At 38.4% G+C, this 16,526-nt stretch overlaps 4 protein-coding genes across 6 annotated transcripts; 3 read left to right on the top strand and 1 right to left on the bottom strand.

The window, feature by feature from the left end:
• Positions 1-468: 468 nt before the first annotated feature.
• LOC110876999 (putative pentatricopeptide repeat-containing protein At3g18840) lies at positions 469-1,539 on the top strand (the record flags this gene model as incomplete). The annotated part of the gene is made up of 1 exon (XM_022125157.2): positions 469-1,539. A coding segment is annotated over one exon (1,071 nt), but the record flags the coding sequence as incomplete, so codon positions are not given.
• A 271-nt stretch (positions 1,540-1,810) lies between these two features.
• LOC110880315 (DNA-dependent metalloprotease WSS1) lies at positions 1,811-3,852 on the top strand. Of its 3 annotated transcripts, none has more exons than XM_022128897.2 (5): positions 1,811-1,986; positions 2,382-2,544; positions 2,636-2,831; positions 2,913-3,320; positions 3,399-3,852. In XM_022128897.2, exons 2-5 carry the CDS (start codon positions 2,390-2,392, stop codon positions 3,594-3,596), a joined length of 957 nt encoding a protein of 318 aa, XP_021984589.1. In that variant the 5' UTR covers positions 1,811-1,986; positions 2,382-2,389; the 3' UTR covers positions 3,597-3,852. The 3 variants fall into 3 exon arrangements, with proteins under 3 accessions (XP_021984589.1, XP_021984591.1, XP_021984590.1); XM_022128899.2 differs by having other exon boundaries at positions 1,811-1,990; XM_022128898.2 differs by having other exon boundaries at positions 1,812-1,994.
• A 3,451-nt stretch (positions 3,853-7,303) lies between these two features.
• On the top strand, positions 7,304-10,677 carry LOC110880314 (tyrosine-sulfated glycopeptide receptor 1). Its single transcript, XM_022128896.2, has one exon. The coding sequence runs from the start codon at positions 7,386-7,388 to the stop codon at positions 10,491-10,493; it is 3,108 nt and encodes a 1,035-aa protein (XP_021984588.1). The 5' UTR covers positions 7,304-7,385; the 3' UTR covers positions 10,494-10,677.
• LOC110880313 (triacylglycerol lipase OBL1) lies at positions 10,564-16,197 on the bottom strand. The gene is made up of 5 exons (XM_022128895.2): positions 15,750-16,197; positions 13,872-14,077; positions 13,760-13,793; positions 13,047-13,687; positions 10,564-12,967 (listed from the first exon to the last, which is right to left on the bottom strand). Exons 1-5 carry the CDS (start codon positions 16,069-16,071, stop codon positions 12,737-12,739), a joined length of 1,434 nt encoding a protein of 477 aa, XP_021984587.1. The 5' UTR covers positions 16,072-16,197; the 3' UTR covers positions 10,564-12,736.
• Positions 16,198-16,526: the final 329 nt, after the last annotated feature.

The raw sequence follows: 16,526 nt of genomic DNA, 5'->3' as shown, positions 1-16,526 counted from the left end.
GATTAGATTTTAGATTTGATTAAATATTATTAATAATAAAAATTTGTATTAATTTAGATTAAATATTATTATTATTTGTATTATTAGTAATCTTAATCAATTAAACGAGAGAATGATAAGTGTTTCAAAACAGGTTTCTTTTATTATATAGTATAGATATAGATGTTAAAAGTTTAAAAAGAAAAGGGTAAATTACTTTTTGAGTCCCTGTGTTTTATAGGTTTTAACTAGTTCAGTCCAAAATCAAAAAGTTTAACGATCTGAGTCCCTATAAGTATTTTCTTTAACCATTTGAGTCCAAATTTCTAACCCAGTTATAATTTTGTTGTTAAGTTTTGTTAAATGACCAAATTAACCCTATAAAACATATAAAACACAAGGACTCAAAAAGAAAAAGAATATATAATAATTATTATTATTATTATTATTATTATTATTATTATCATTTAATCTGGCAATAACCCAACAATATTCGCATACAACCAGCTCATACACTTATACTCCAAACATGGCCTCATCAAAGACGCCTGCAGCAAGCTGTTCGACGAAATGCCTGACCGAAACGTCTTCACTTGGAACGCCATAATCTCCGCCCATATTAAGTCCAACAACCTTGATCACTCCGAACTTCTATTCAACACAGCCCCATATAAAGATTCAGTGACATACAATTCAATGTTGTCAGGGTATGCAAACAGTGCGGGATATGAAACAAAGGCGATTAATTTGTTTAAGCAGATGCATTCTGTGAGGCATGAAGCGCGTGTTGATGAGTTTTCGCTTACTAGAATGTGTAACTTGACAACAAAGTTGGGGAATTCGTGGTACGGGAAGCAACTCCATTCGTTTATGGTGAAAACTGGGAATGATATAAGTGGGTTCGCAGTAAGTGCGTTAGTCAATATGTATTCGAAAAGAGGGTGCTTTGATGAAGTTTATAACGCGTTTAACGGCTGCAGTTACGGGTCTGTTGATGTGGTTTCGAAAAACGCAGTCGTTGCTGCGTGTTGCAAAGAAGGAAAAGTAGATATGGTGATGGAGATTTTCTCGAATCAGGCCGAGTTAAACGATGTGGTTTCTTGGAATACGATGATCGCGGGTTATGCACAATACGGGTATGATAAAAACGCTATTGAAGTAGCTCGTTGTATGGAGCGAAACGGGTTTAGATGGAATGCGCACACGTTCACTAGCGTGTTAAACGCGTGTTCGACTTTAAAATGTTTGAAATTGGGGAAAGAACTTCATGCCAGAATGTTGAAACAGATGATAAACTTGAATTCGAATCCTTTTGTTAGTAGCGGGATTGTTGATGTTTATTGCAAATGTGGCAACATGAAGTATGCGGAATTAATTCATTCGCGAATCTGTGTCGATAATATGTTCTCCACCACATCGATGATTGTTGGTTACTCTTCACAACAGAACATGTCACAAGCGCGACGGATGTTTGATTCGTTAAAATCGAAGAATTCGGTTGTCTGGTCTGCGATGTTTTCGGGTTATTTAAACTGCAATTCTTGTGAAAATGTGTTTGAATTATATATTATATATTATTATATATTCTTTTTTCTTTTTGAGTCTCTGTGTTTTATGTGTTTTATAGGGGTAATTTGGTCATTTAACAAAATTTAACAACAAAATTCTAACTGGGTTAGAAATTTGGACTCAAATGGTTAAAGAAAATGCTTATAGGGACTCAGGTCGTTAAACTTTTTGATTTTGGACTCAATTAGTTAAAACCCATAAAACACAGGGATTCAAAAGGTAATTTACCCATATATTAATATATTTCCATGGTATTTTAGTCAAGTGAAGGATGCGAAAGGGAGACGGCGTCATCGGTGACGCGAGAGAGAGATTGTTTTCTTGAGAGAAAAGATAACGAGGAGGAGAGGATGCTGTTAATATGAATAATATCCCCCCTCCCTCCCTCCCTCCCGATTCTCATCATCTGCTTCTTCTAATTCATTCTGCTGCTTACAGGTAGGTAGGTATGTTCACATTTCTTCTGATAATTAGGTTAAGGAGGATTCCATTTCCATCTATCTGTAGTAGATTGATTGATTGATTGATGAACAAGTAAGTATAGGGTCTCGGTCGTTTACATATGCATCACCCACCCACCCTGCCTGCCTCAATCTTATTATTAGATGCTTTTAATTGCCATTACACCTTTATTTTTACCTGCCTGCCTGCCTGAATTATTCTATCATTGTTAGTTACTTTAATAACATACATACATAGCTTACAACACCTTTATTTAATTAGTCACCTTTAAAGCTACTTACTTTAATAAACACAGAACAGGTTGCACTTTTATTTTACCCCTGCCTGCCTAATTCCTATCATTGTTTATGATAATATACATACATATATAGTGAATAATATGAATCTCAACGATCTCAACAAAGTCTGGGAAATTAAGCCTCTGAAGATGCCCCGAGAAAACGAGGCAAGGGATATTCTTGACAAGGTTGCAAAGCAGGTTCAACCAATCATGCGTAACCGCGGATGGAAAGTCAACCTCCTTTCTGAGTTTTGGTAATTTCTTGCTGCTGCCTGCCTGCCTGCAACTCTCTTTTAATAATAATAATAATATTCTCTATATCTAATTCCAAAATTTGATATGCAGGCCCTCCAATCCTGCCCTCCTTGGCCTCAATGTCAATGGTGGCCAGGAAGTAAAGTTAAGGCTTCGCAGGCAAAATAACCAGTGGGACTTTTTTCCTTATGAGCAGATTCTTGACACCATGCTTCATGAGCTCTGCCACAATCAATATGGCCCACATAATGCCCATTTCTACAATCTACTCGATGAAATTAGAAAGGTACTACTTACTAATAATAATCAATGCAATGCAATGCTTCTTCTTAGTGAGCTTCATATCATTAGCCTATTTATATTACAGGAATGTGAACAACTTATGGCTAAAGGTATAACGGGTACGGGTCAAGGCTTTGACCTTCGTGGGAAAAGATTAGGTGGATTTACACGTCAACCCCCTTTGTCATCCCTTAGACAGAAAGCGCTGGCTGCTGCTGAAACTAGAGTCCAACGGGGGCCTTCTGGCCCAAAACGTCTTGGTGGGGATAGCAGTTTGAGGGCTGTCCTTACCCCGATTCAAGCCGCCGCCATGGCAGCAGAAAGGAGACTGCATGATGACTTGTGGTGCTCTTCTCAGGTTGAGGGAACCTCTGTCTTACCGGATATAATAAGCTGTGGTGGTGAGTCTACACCGGTAAGCAATGATGAAAAAGAAGAAGAAGCAGCAGCGAATGCATCATGGCAATGTGGAGCTTGTACGCTATTAAACAAGGTATCCTGAATATAAGTGATACACGTAAAATAAGTTAAAAAGGTTTGCTAATTTGTATTTGAATGGTGTTGCTTGCAGCCATTGAGTCTGACGTGTGAGGCTTGTGAAACCCAAAGAATAGATGTGAAGAATGCAAATGCAAATACAAAAATGTGGCCGTGTAAATTTTGTACTCTACAAAACCCTGTTGCAAAGGAACGATGTTTAGCTTGTGGAGAATGGAAATATTCATATGGTCCTCCTACAGCTACACGCGGCCCGTATCCTGGTACATAAATACATTATTATTTTCAAGATCAAAGTAGAGGTATTGTTACTTTGCTTTGCATCATATCATTACTGTCTATTATAGTTTATAGCGTCACTTTTCTTTTCTTTCTTCTTCTAGTGGAGTTTTGCAAAGTAAATGTGCCTTGAATGAATGTCAACTTTTCTTAAATGTTGCTCACCCCTATTTAGTATGATTGTAATATAAGTTTCTAAATATTAATGACATGAAATTCCCGATCAAATGATATACGTTATATATGTATTTTATAATGTATGTTTATTAAGTAGAATGAAATTAAATAAAACTCAAATGATAGTAGGGTGAAAAGTTTAGTACAAAACTTTAGTGGATGGACCAAAAAGTGTGAAATTAATATTCGTACACATTTGATCAAGGAGAGATGCAGGCAGGGATTTGGAACAAGTGTTGTAGAATTAAACATCAAAGGAGGATAGGATTTCAATTGTTATTTGAAAGCATCTACCACATCAAGTTCTAGGTTCTTGAAAGAAAGTAGGATTCACTCATTTTTTATGGTTTTCACTTGCCTGTTTGGTTTGTTTAAAGGCAAATCCTACCTAAGATTTAACACCCATTTTTGCAAAATCTTAAGGATAAATTATTTTCGTATCTTAAATTGCCAAATAAAGTGTACTAAAATAAAATTATTGAATTACAATGAAGCTTGTCAAAGGGGTCATAATTATTATTGAATTAAAATGAAATAGGTCGACCCGGGTAAAAATATACTGCATTAAAATGAAACGGGTCAAAATTTATTGAATTACATTGGAACTCTTTAAACGGGCCATAGTTATTGAATTACAATGGGAGATCAAACTATAGTGCATTAGAATGAAACGGGTCAGAATTATTGAATTACAATGAAACTCTTCAAACAGATAAGTATTGAACTAAAGTGTAATTATCAAAATTACACTACCACCCCCCCCCCCCCCCCTCCTCCCCCCAACTAAAAGCTAAAAACTAAACCATAAAGCTGGACTCATAACTAAATATGCTAACAAAATTACTCTACAAGATCAAAATTACTCTACAGGATCATTTTACAAAATTACTCTAGAAGATCAAAATTACTCTACAGGATCATTTGTAGAGTAATTTTGAATTGTGTGTTGTTTGATAAACTTGCAGGGTAATTTTTACGCAGAGTAATTTTGATACATTTGTAGAGTAATTTTGATAATTATCTATTTTATTTTTACGATGTTGAGAGTCGATGCGTTGTGGCATTGGTGCTACTTGGCACAGTTTTACGAACGTTTTTAACCTATTAAATTTTTTACTAATATTTTGTTTCGGTTTACCCATATACTTCCTTTACTTAAAAACTGTTTTTTACTTGCTTATTTTATGTATGGGTAGGTATAAATATGATTTATTCTACATTCCGACGTAAACTTTTTTTATAGACGAGTCAGGTCAAATATAATACGTTTTCGTTTAAAGAAACCATTTTTACATGCATATTTTTATGTACGTTTTGGTATAAATTCAACTTGTTCTACGTTTCGACGTAAACTTTTTTGGGAAATGATTCAGGTCAAATATAATATTTTTCGTGTTTATTTTATGTATGTTTCGTAAAGTTTGTTTCGAACCGAGTGGAGTCAAATTATGGTTTTTTTTTTCTCCCCTTTTTTCTAAAGCTCTAACTAATCCCTTTCGATTACATGTGCAAATTTTTCTTCATACCCGTTCGTGTTCTATGTATGAGTTGGGTCACATATAATACGTTATGATTGTTCGATATGAATTTGATTTACTTTATGTTTGATCCAATCACAATGATTATTATACAGGTTACATTGAGTTCAACTAGATACGTCGAAATGTGTATTTTCATATGGTTAATGCATCATATAACGTTTGGACCAATCCATTCAATGTTTACGATGTACCCGCGCCGCAACGCAGACGGGTCTTAATCCTAGTTTATACAAAGTAGGATTCTGCATATATTGATAGAAATATGTATCGAAAGAAACCAAAGATAACCAATTAGGATATAAAAAAGTTAATATGGGAGAAAGCAATGAGTATGATTTTTTTTAAACTCCTAAATTACATCTAGCTTGGGATTGAACCCAAGATCTCCTACTAAGAGGTAAGAGCCTCTACCAAGTGAGATAGTCTTACATTAGCAAAGAGAGTAGGAATTAAAGGGATAATAGTTGTTGTAGAAACATGTTATTATCATACCATAATTTGTTGGTGCAAGTGATTTTCTAACGCTAGAAGCTACAAAAATTAGAAAAACAAAACCCTATACGATAAATTGATAGAACAAGTACACAGAGGAAGAGCTCACTTCATTTCATCAATAACCTCTCAATTACAATGATTAACGACTTATAACAAATTGTTAGTTATAGGTTTGACTTATCACAGTTTACACCTTTTATAAACCCTTGACATAGTTGATCCCTTTATTTATTCTAACTATGAAAAAGACACAATTGGACCTTGTAGTTATTTACTCATGACAAAACCGAAGGAAGTGTATCTTGTGGATCTTTGGTGTAAATTTGTCGGAAATTACGTTAAGACAACGGGTACTGTAATGTGTTGGATGCCGCAGAAAATAGTGAGACGAGTGGGAATCGAACCTGAGTCACAAGGAACACACACCAATTCTTTCTCTAACCACTCCGCCACTGCCTCATTGGCGGGTACTGTAATGTATTAATTTGAATCAAAACAACATTTGACTTTATTTATTTATTAATTTTTGGCTGATTCTAAACACACCCCCCTCCCTCCTGATTATACCCCCCTTGTGAGAGGAAAACTGCCGGTCCCACGCGAGCCCCACCTGTAAGTATGTGAGAAGAGGGGGTGTAGAAAGTAGCACCCTAATTTTTCCTATGGCTGATGAATGCAGCAAGCGACATCCCTGTTGTAATTTATAACTTTTTAATCTGATAGGACTAGGAGCCCAGCCCTGGTCAACTCTAGCATTATTGTTTTTTTTTTTTTTAAAGCAAATAGCCTAAATAAAAAAAAGTCCAAAGTGTGTGTTTGTTTGTATTGGGCTTAAAGCAAGCAGACGTAATTTAAAAATTAGCAGAGCAGCCCAATCAATGACGTTAGCACAAAACAAAGAAAGGAAAAAAGAATATGTTTTATCACCTCCTCCTCCTCCACTTGGGTTGGGGGTGTATGAGTTGTAAATAATAAAAAAAAAAGAAAAAAAAAAAGAAGAGAATGAATAAGTTAATGTTATTGGTGTGTCCACTGGCACTTAAAAAAAGGAAGGAAGGCACTTGTGATGGAAACAGAAAAACCCACCATCACTCCCACCACTACTACCACTACCACCAGGCATCACCCACCCAATATACAAGAAAGAGAAAAAAGTAAACGCTACCTTGCTTGTTTTTTATTCATTTATTATATATTTATTTTTAATATTGGTCTGCGTCAACATCCACTTGTCTTGTTTTTTTTTTTTTTTGAACGGCAAATTTGGATCACTGACGGACCACTGGAGTATCATTGTGCCACCAGCAGAACCACCCGATCATATCCATCTCCACTAGGCATAATGCCTATACACCAATTAGGAGGAAACCCAATAAATGTGGGAAAACCCCCTTTTGTGAGAATCGAACTCAGGACCTATTGGTCCAAAGTTTTATCTCACCACCAAGATACCACTAGGCTATAAAGCCATGGGTATCCACTTGTCTTGTTCAATGGTAATGTTCCCTCTTCCTCTTCATCATCATCGGCCTCTCTTCCTCTTCTTCCTGTTGCAGCAGCGTTAGCTCATGATGCTGAATCCTCATCTGTTGATCATACTTATACTCCTGTTTCCCGCCCTCTCAGATGCCGAGTGTAACCCTGACGACAGAGAGTCTCTGGTCAAGGCCTTCCCCAACTTGCAGTGGCCAGGCAACTTGGATTGCTGCTCCTGGGATGGAGTCTCCTGCGATGAGAGAGGGCATCGGGTGGTCGGGTTATCCATACCCAGCAGAGGCCTCCGCGGTGACATCCCTCCCTCTCTCCAGAATCTCACCTCTCTTTCCTTCCTCAATCTCTCTTGCAACTTCCTCTCTGGTCCCCTCTCGCTTTCCAACAACCTCACCACTCTTGACCTGAGCTACAACAGGCTCTCCGGATCCTTACCCAACGCCTTCCCTCCCACCCTCCGCTCTCTCAATCTCTCTAGCAACCGCTTCACCGGCCCTATGAACCAGTTCCACAGCCTCATCGCCCTCAACGTCAGCAACAACAGCCTTTCCGGCACCATCCCCCCCTCCATCTGCACCCTCTCCCCCGGCTTACTCATCCTAGATTTCTCCTTGAACGACTTCACTGGAGACATCCCCCAGGGCTTCGGTGCCTGCTCCACTCTCCAGGTTCTCAGCCTGGGCTTCAACAATCTCACCGGAGGGATTCCAGCCGACATCACTGCCGCCCGATCCCTGCAACACCTCTCCCTACCTGGAAACTATCTTTCCGATGGCATCCCTGAAAACATTACCCACCTCGCAAGCCTCAGGACCCTCGTCTTGTTTGGCAACATGCTCTCCGGTTCCATCCCTCGCACCATCGGCAGGCTCTCCTTGCTGGAGAAGCTGGAGCTTCACATCAATCGCCTCAACGGAACCCTGCCTCTCTCTTTGACCAATTGCAAAAGCCTTCAACTCCTCAATCTGAGGGTCAACTTCTTAGGGGGCAACCTTTCTAATTTCGATTTCTCCAATTTCGGTCAACTCACCATACTTGACCTGGGTGAAAATCGCTTCAGCGGGGTCCTTCCTAAAACCCTCTTCTCCTGCAAATCTCTAACTGCAATCCGATTCGCCACGAATAGGCTGGAGGGTGAGATCCCCCCTGACGTCCTCCAGCTGCCATCCCTCTCCTTCCTCTCCCTTTCAAACAATACCTTCAAGAACATCAGTGCAGCATTCAGTATTCTGCACACCCATCAAAAGCTCACCACTCTCATCCTCTCCAAGAACTTCTTCAACGAAACCCTGCCCACCGCAGGCGTTTCAGGCTTTCGCAATCTTAAGATCATGGGCCTAGGTGGCTGCAAGCTCCACGGTCAGATTCCCGCTTGGCTGCAGACACTCACCAACCTGGAGGTAATTGACCTCTCTCAAAATAACATTAATGGCACCATTCCAGGCTGGCTGCAAACACTCCCAAATCTCTTTTATCTCGATTTATCTAATAATTCTCTGTCTGGAGGTTTTCCTGTGGAGCTTACTAGACTTCCAGCACTCGCATCACAGCAAGTGCTGGCTCATGTTAACAGCAGTTACTTGGAACTGCCTGTGTTTGTTGCCCCCCAAAACGCTTCCTATCTGCAGTACAACCAGCTGGCTAAACTCCCCCCGGCGTTGTACCTATCAAGCAATAACCTGAGTGGTGACATCCCGGTTGAGATTGGTAATATGCAGTCCATTCACGTTCTTCAACTCCAACAAAACAATTTCTCTGGAACCATTCCCGCTTCAATGTCAAACCTGACAAACCTTGAACATCTGGATCTCTCTCATAATCATTTATCTGGGGAGATCCCTACGTCCCTAAACAGCTTGAACTTCTTGTCCTCTTTCAATGTCGCATACAACAATCTAACAGGTACCATACCATCTGGGCGCCAGTTTGACACCTTCTCCAACCAGATGTATGAAGGGAATGCAGGGTTGTGTGGTCCACCCATGCAAAAGTCCTGTAACACCCGATCGCCAACCACAGATTCTTCTTCTACTTTTGGACATAAGAAAGGCCCAAACAAGAAAATGATTGTTGGCCTTATCCTCGGGATCTGCTTTGGAGTTGGGATCACTCTCACTTGCCTGGCGCTATGGATACTGTCGAAAAGGAGGATTCTCCCCAGAGGTGATCCTGAGGTATTTCATATGGACATGGCGTCCTTCAATTCCACATCCGCAGTAGGAGATGTCCCCAAGGATACAAGTGGGGTCATACTGTTCCCAAACAACGCAAAAGACATCAAGCATCTGACCATAACCGATATCTTGAAAGCGACCGAGGACTTCAGTCAAGCAAACATCATTGGTTGTGGAGGTTTCGGTTTGGTTTACAAAGCAACATTAGCAAACGGAACAAAACTGGCAGTTAAGAAGCTTTCAGGAGATATGGGACTGATTGCAAGGGAATTCAAAGCCGAAGTGGAGGCACTCTCAACAGCTCAGCACAAGAATCTGGTTTCTTTACAAGGTTACTGTGTATACGAGGGCTCTCAGCTGCTGATTTATTCTTACATGGAAAATGGAAGCTTGGATTACTGGCTGCACGAGAAGACGGATGGTGCAGCCAAACTTGATTGGCCAACGAGACTGAAGATAGCTCAGGGAGCAAGCTGCGGGCTAGCTTACATGCACCAGGTATGTGAACCACATATTGTGCATCGTGACATAAAGTCCAGCAACATCCTTCTTGATGGGCAGTTTGAAGCATATTTAGCAGACTTTGGTTTGTCTAGATTGATTCAGCCGTATAACACGCATGTCACGACTGAATTGGTGGGCACCCTGGGGTATATCCCACCGGAATACAGCCAGTCATGGATAGCCACCTTGAGAGGGGACATATATAGTTTTGGGGTTGTGATGCTGGAGCTACTTACAGGAAAGAGGCCCATGGAGGTATTTAGGCCCAAGGAGTCTAGAGAGTTGGTAGTATGGGTCCACCAGTTGAAAAGTCAAGGGAAACAGGGTGAAATATTTGACCCGATTCTAAGGGGCAAGGGTTTTGAAGAAGAGATGTTGCAGGTTCTTGATGTTGCTTGCATGTGTGTGAATGTCAACCCAGCTAAGAGGCCGGGTATCAATGAAGTCGTTGATTGGCTCCATAACGTTAATGTTGGATCCAACTCCAACCATCGGATACCAAAATAAGGGCACACAGCCTTGGAAACTGTATGTAATTAGTTGTCTGTCTTTTGATTTTTTTTTTTTTTTTTTTTTGTTTCTGCAAAGGAATTTTTACCTGATGACTATGTAATGTATGTATAAAGAAAGAGACATATCTCAGCTTCATACAATGCAAGCTATGGCTGGTAAATACGAACATATACAGATACATGTTTGATGGCTGGTAGGAGGCCTTTTTAAAAAAAAAAAAAAGTTTTTTGAGTACCAAGAGCTTCAAATTGGTATGAAAAAGTTGTATTGTTCAGCTTCAATGAAGGTGCAGTTAGTTTTGCATCACCTGTTAATGTTGTTGGGTCAAAATTCCTACTCAATCCATGGTTGCAGTCTGGTCAAGCATAATACTGCATTCCTTTATCTCCATCTCGAGATTTGACACTCAAATTTACGGTTTTGTCTTATAAGGCTAAAGATTGATATCTAAATGCTAATTATTCCAATGAGGTTGCCTTACAATATGGGTCAAGGATTGCTTTTGTTTTGTTTTATCATTATTATTTTTTTAATCCTATACTTCCCTCTGCAATGGTTACCCACATGTTGTTTGCTTAATTCATGCTGTTTTTTTTTTTGTTTTTTAATTTCAATTTGCTGTACTATAATTTTACCACGTTGTTACATATTATTTTTTGGCCTTTGTTTGTCACGTTGATCTATTGTTTATATTTCAGACTATATATATTTGGCGAAAGTTGTGAAGATTTATCGATTGAATGAATATTTATTTGCAAGGTTCACAGTTTCATAAACATGCCTGTTAATTTAATATAAATGGTTCTTAGTCAGAATAAACAAACAGATTCATGAAAATGTATCTAATTAGAGACTTCATTTTACCTAAAACATATATACCAGAAGAAACCGATTCAGAGCAATTGATCACACACACACACACACATTGCATTGATAGTTCATCTGAAGCTTAATGCCTCCTGCCTTTGACTGACATGCCAATAAAGACCTTGATTGTAAGTTTTACTTTGGTTTCTTAACTAGAATCTCAGTCATACTCGCTGTCTCATCCAATCTTGAACACTACAGGCATGCACAGTTATACCTTGGCTGATCAGGCTTGCTCTTTCCACTGCAATCCTGTATCTGCTGCATTTGAGACCAGCCCCATGTCACTACTACAAACAGCAATTGAAGCATAATCCATAATATTAAAAGCATTAGTTCATTATCTTACATCTCCAACTACTCTTCCCTCATAACATAAAATCTAATACTACTCAACTCTGATACTGAACTAGTCACACAATACTAAAAGCTGAAACTTAATTCATCACATAATATTGAAATATGATAATTAATAATTTGACCAACAATAGTATATCAAGAAATATGTGGTGTGATTTAAGAAAGTACCTAGAGCTGAGAGCCGAACCAAAATATATGTAACCAATGTACTCCATAAATACTAACTGAAGACGTGGTGAGCTCTAAAACATCATCATGGTTAGTGTCAGATCACTGACGCAACAATTAGTTTAGGTCAAAACGGATTGGTTTAAAAAGACATCAACTTAGTTCAAGTCAAAACAAACATCAACTTGGTTCAGGGCAAAAGATTGTCCGAACAAAATAGGTTCGCGTTGAAATGGGTCATTTTAGAATATAAAATTACCAAACGGATGACCCTCTATATTTGCTTTTATGGTGGCTATTGGCAATGAATGGCATCAGTGACGGCGACCGTGGAGGTGGAGGTGATGGTGGCAGCCACTTGCATGGGGTGATGACACAATGGTGGTGGTGGTGCTCATCCATTCAGATTCTTTTTAAGTCAGCAACCTATTGTACAAATTGAGCGGACCCACTAACCTATTGTACAATTTAGTAGACCAAATGAACCTATAACCAAAATAGCTAGCGTTGCTCAATATCAACTCATTACTTAGTAAATGGATCATAACCTAACCTGGGTGTAGCATAAACTGATAGTTATAAATATGTACACATACATGTACAAGTTCAATAAATTGAACATACATGGACCACAATTTTTACACATTTTCTCTTTAATTGTCGATTAGATAAAAACCCAGACAAGATTACCATTATATTTAAATGAAATGAAAAATAGAAATGCATAAAACTCGTTCTCGCAGCATTATCTGTGTTTCTGTATGAAACATATCTATCTATATAACATACAAATAACAGGTCGAAGAAGGAGAGTAATTTTGCATGTGAATATGATGATGTTTTTAGGTTCCAAGTCTTATGGAATTGACGTAATTAGGAGGGGCATGAGCAGAAAGGCCAGGAATGGCCAAACCTATGATCCGCGTCATTATGCCTTCCCAAGACTCCTTGTACTCTTTCCCGTATGCCATTCCCATTACCACACCTCTCGCTAATTCCCATACAGCATTCAGATACTCTGGAATCAGGTACCACAACCCAAAGTAGTTCGGGTTTGGTTCTTCATCCACTTTCTTCATTCACAACACACCATTATTATCATTAAGATTTAAAACAAATTAAGAAAAAAAAAAGGGATTTCAGTGAACTTACTTGCTGGACAAAGAAGCTATCGTAGTAAAGGCACACCCCAAAATGCTTATACAAGAATGTTTTGTCGTCATAAGGCAAGCGCGGAACAAGGTCATTGCAGTAGACCATTCTATAATATCTGGGAGTGGGTTGTTGTAATTTTGATTCCACATACCTCCCTAGCTCGCGGTTCCCAACTCTTGGCTGCCCAAACGTGTGTACACCTAACAACCTCTGTAAAACAAGCTCTTCCTCATGAAACAGGAGAACTGTCGGGAATAATATGGCAAGGGCCCCACCTAGGCTATGCCCCGTCACCATAAACTTTGCATTCCTATGCTCCTCAAGTAAGTTCCTGAGCTTGCTCCTCACAACAAAATATGCACTCGTCTCCACCATCGCTGGAAAAACGTCTGTGTTGGTTGCTTGAAGAAGCTCCTGGAAGGAAGACACGTTAGATCTGTTCCCAAGACCCATGGCTTCTAGAAAACCCATGTGGACTTTTCCTATATTTGGGATCTCAAACCAAGAGTAATCGAAATCAGTAATCCAGTCATCTGCATCAAATGGCTCTGTCCCTCTGAAACTGATCACTATCAAATTTGCATCCCTTGGCTTGTCGCAAAATATGAACACTTGGGTTGATCTCTCCTTTTGATATTCTGCCCAACAAATAATTATCATACTTTCTGCATTCAAATTTTATTACAAGTAATTATTCCGTACGTACGTACCATTCCAGCAGTTGTAGAAGTCAACGAAATGCATCTGTAGGTTAAGCAAAACTGTTAGCATCTAATATCAAGTAACAACAAGTTAAAGAAAACAAGTAGGATATGTTTATGCCTTCCAGTGTAGATTGACAACGTTGTTAATAACAGCAGCATTCTCATAGGCCAATTTAGAAGCCATCATACATAGGTCCATAAGTGACCTGCTCCCAGGTTCTAACTCAATGCCCCTCTGTTCTGCCTCCAAATTTATTCGCCCATCAATATGCCCAATCGTGCTGATAAATGTTGCCGTCCCTCTCTCTGGAATGACCATCTTTCCTGCAGATATCCTCCCAACACATTCACATTGCATCATACATATATAATCAAGAATATAACATCTTTTTCTTTTATTTATTTCCAAGTTACCCAAAAGATATATCTTAACATAAATTTCTGTTGTTTGTTTTGGAGCAGGGTGTCTTTCTTGAAGCAGCCTCTCTATCCTCTGGGATAGAGGTAAAGTTTGCCTATATTCCACCCTCCCCAGACCCTACCAATCCAATCGCTCTGCTATATGTAGAATTTACTGGGTATGGTCACAATTGTAATGTACATCATAATGTATCATGTAGACACACAAAACTGATTTGTTTGATATCATAATGTATCTTATGTGTGTATTATAAGTGTGTTCATTGTTATTCAACACACAGCCACTTTTTTTTTTTTAATGTAAAGTAAGGTAATATATATATATTATTGTTTTAAGTATAATATATAAGTGTAACCCTATATATAACTTGACCCAGATAAGTTGACAACGCGATGTATAAAGGTATATAAGGCTCTCACACACACATATAATACATAGATACACACACGAAGAGGGTAAAATATTGCGAGAAATAACTTGTAACATTGGTTTATTTGTGTATTAATCTAGGATTTTAACATAGCTATACAATATTAAGTGATGTAGTTGAATTGATACATTTACATGAATCACTCTCTCTTATAACACACACATATTTTTTATATTAGATTAATAATGGTATAGATTGTTTCCGTATTATTAATGATTTTGTATTGAATCATATATATATATATATATATATATATATATATATACACACACACAGGGCCGGCCCTGGAGGTGGGCGGGGAGGACCACCGGCCAGGGTCCGTTGTATCCTAGGGCACGTTTAGAAAAAAATCCTACATATAGATGCATATAAAAACCTATCAAACTCAAAATACATCAAAAAATTGATCTGGCTCAGCTGGTTTTAGCACTTTGTCTCTATGTTTAGAGTATAGGTGGAGCACAGGTTCGACTCCATTAGTCTGCCTTTTTTCTTTCTATTATACCCATTTACTACCCATTTACCCTATGTGTTTGTTTTGGATATATAAAATAAAAGATAGTGGATCTTTGCTAATTCGAGTACATTAAAAACTGAGAGCCATACTCCAACTTTTAAAGATAAATCAAAATCAAATGGCAAGACATTAGCACAAAAAAGGCCCTCCAATATATCTGTATGACAAACAAAGCAAAAGATAAAAATACTAAATATTAAGCAAGTGTTTGCTGGGTGAATTAAAAAAATATACTTTTAATAGTTTATCACTTTATTGTGTAACTAAAAAATTGAGTACAACTTATGGTTCCATATCAGTGTACTCGGCAAATTAATTTTTTTTGAAGAGAGCTTTATGAATCATCGGTTATCTATTAGCCTATTACGACATATTATTCACACATTCGAATTTTATCACTTTGGTAATTGCATTGTTTATTTGTATAACTTTAATCGTTGTTTCAAGAAAATACTTTAAGTTATCTATTTCGTTAAGGCCTAAGGGGCACGTTTTTCCGGGCTTGAACAGGCACCTAAATTCTCAGGGCCGGCCCTGTACACACATGTGTGTTGTAGGTTAGGTAGAAGATTATACAATAAAAGGTACAAGAATTTGGAAAATTTGGGGTAGATTATGAAAAAAGAACCTTGGAAGAGATTGGCAAAGAGAGGTAGGAGGCCGCCGTTGAGGGAGAGGAGGTTTAGTATGAAGTCGACAACGTAACCTGCCCACTCCATGGGCTTACCCAACACCTTTATCAGCTTCCTCATTATTATCGATACTATGATCACAAACCTCTTATTCTTATCATCATCATCATCCTCCTGCTGCTGCTGCTGTTGGAGGAGGAACTTAGAACCGCTCGCTTTGTTGTTGAAGATCCCGTATCTAACGAGGTCCGTAATCCCACCATTTGCAGGCTGCACTATCAGGTACCTCTCACCCATCTCATCACTCAAGGAAACCATTTGCTTTCCTTTGCTTTTTATCAACAGATTCTGTTATGACTCGTGTCGTCATTCTTGTTATTCTTTACGCCATTTGGTTAACAGAAAAAGCTGTACAAACCTATTCTTGACGCCATGTGGTTAACAGAAGAAAAAGCTGTACAAACCTAATATGTTAATAATATATTCATTTTCAACCCAAACAAGCCCAGCCCAGCCCCAGCCCAATTACCTGTCAACCCACGGAAGTCACTAAAGCTTTTGGGTAATTATTATTCCATTCCATTCCACTATAAATAAGCAACTATGCTTAGATGAGTTGTAACATGTGCTTGGGGAGTGTTTCAAAAAAAATTTAGATTTTTTCACTTTTAACCCAAATATTTCATATTTTATATTTTGACCCCTTTTATCTTTTTTACTTTTAACCCAAAGTTTTCCATCTTTTATAATTTAACACAACACTTTATTATTTA

Source organism: Helianthus annuus, chromosome 9 (assembly GCF_002127325.2).
Source record: "Helianthus annuus cultivar XRQ/B chromosome 9, HanXRQr2.0-SUNRISE, whole genome shotgun sequence".
NCBI lineage: Eukaryota > Viridiplantae > Streptophyta > Magnoliopsida > Asterales > Asteraceae > Helianthus > Helianthus annuus.
This window is presented reverse-complemented; position numbering and strand designations above follow the sequence as displayed.

Excerpts from the sequence above, each read along its gene's own strand:
- LOC110880314 (XM_022128896.2), top strand. The coding sequence starts at position 7,386 with ATGATGCTGAATCCTCATCTGTTGATCATACTTATACTCCTGTTTCCC.
- LOC110880315 (XM_022128897.2), top strand. The coding sequence starts at position 2,390 with ATGAATCTCAACGATCTCAACAAAGTCTGGGAAATTAAGCCTCTGAAG. Across the intron at positions 2,545-2,635 it reads AACCTCCTTTCTGAGTTTTG|GCCCTCCAATCCTGCCCTCC; the intron begins GTAATTTCTTGC and ends TTTGATATGCAG. Across the intron at positions 2,832-2,912 it reads TACTCGATGAAATTAGAAAG|GAATGTGAACAACTTATGGC; the intron begins GTACTACTTACT and ends TTTATATTACAG.
- LOC110880313 (XM_022128895.2), bottom strand. The coding sequence starts at position 16,071 with ATGGTTTCCTTGAGTGATGAGATGGGTGAGAGGTACCTGATAGTGCAG. Across the intron at positions 13,688-13,759 it reads CTTCTACAACTGCTGGAATG|AATATCAAAAGGAGAGATCA; the intron begins GTACGTACGTAC and ends TTTGTTGGGCAG. Across the intron at positions 12,968-13,046 it reads ATAGCTTCTTTGTCCAGCAA|AAAGTGGATGAAGAACCAAA; the intron begins GTAAGTTCACTG and ends TTGTGAATGAAG.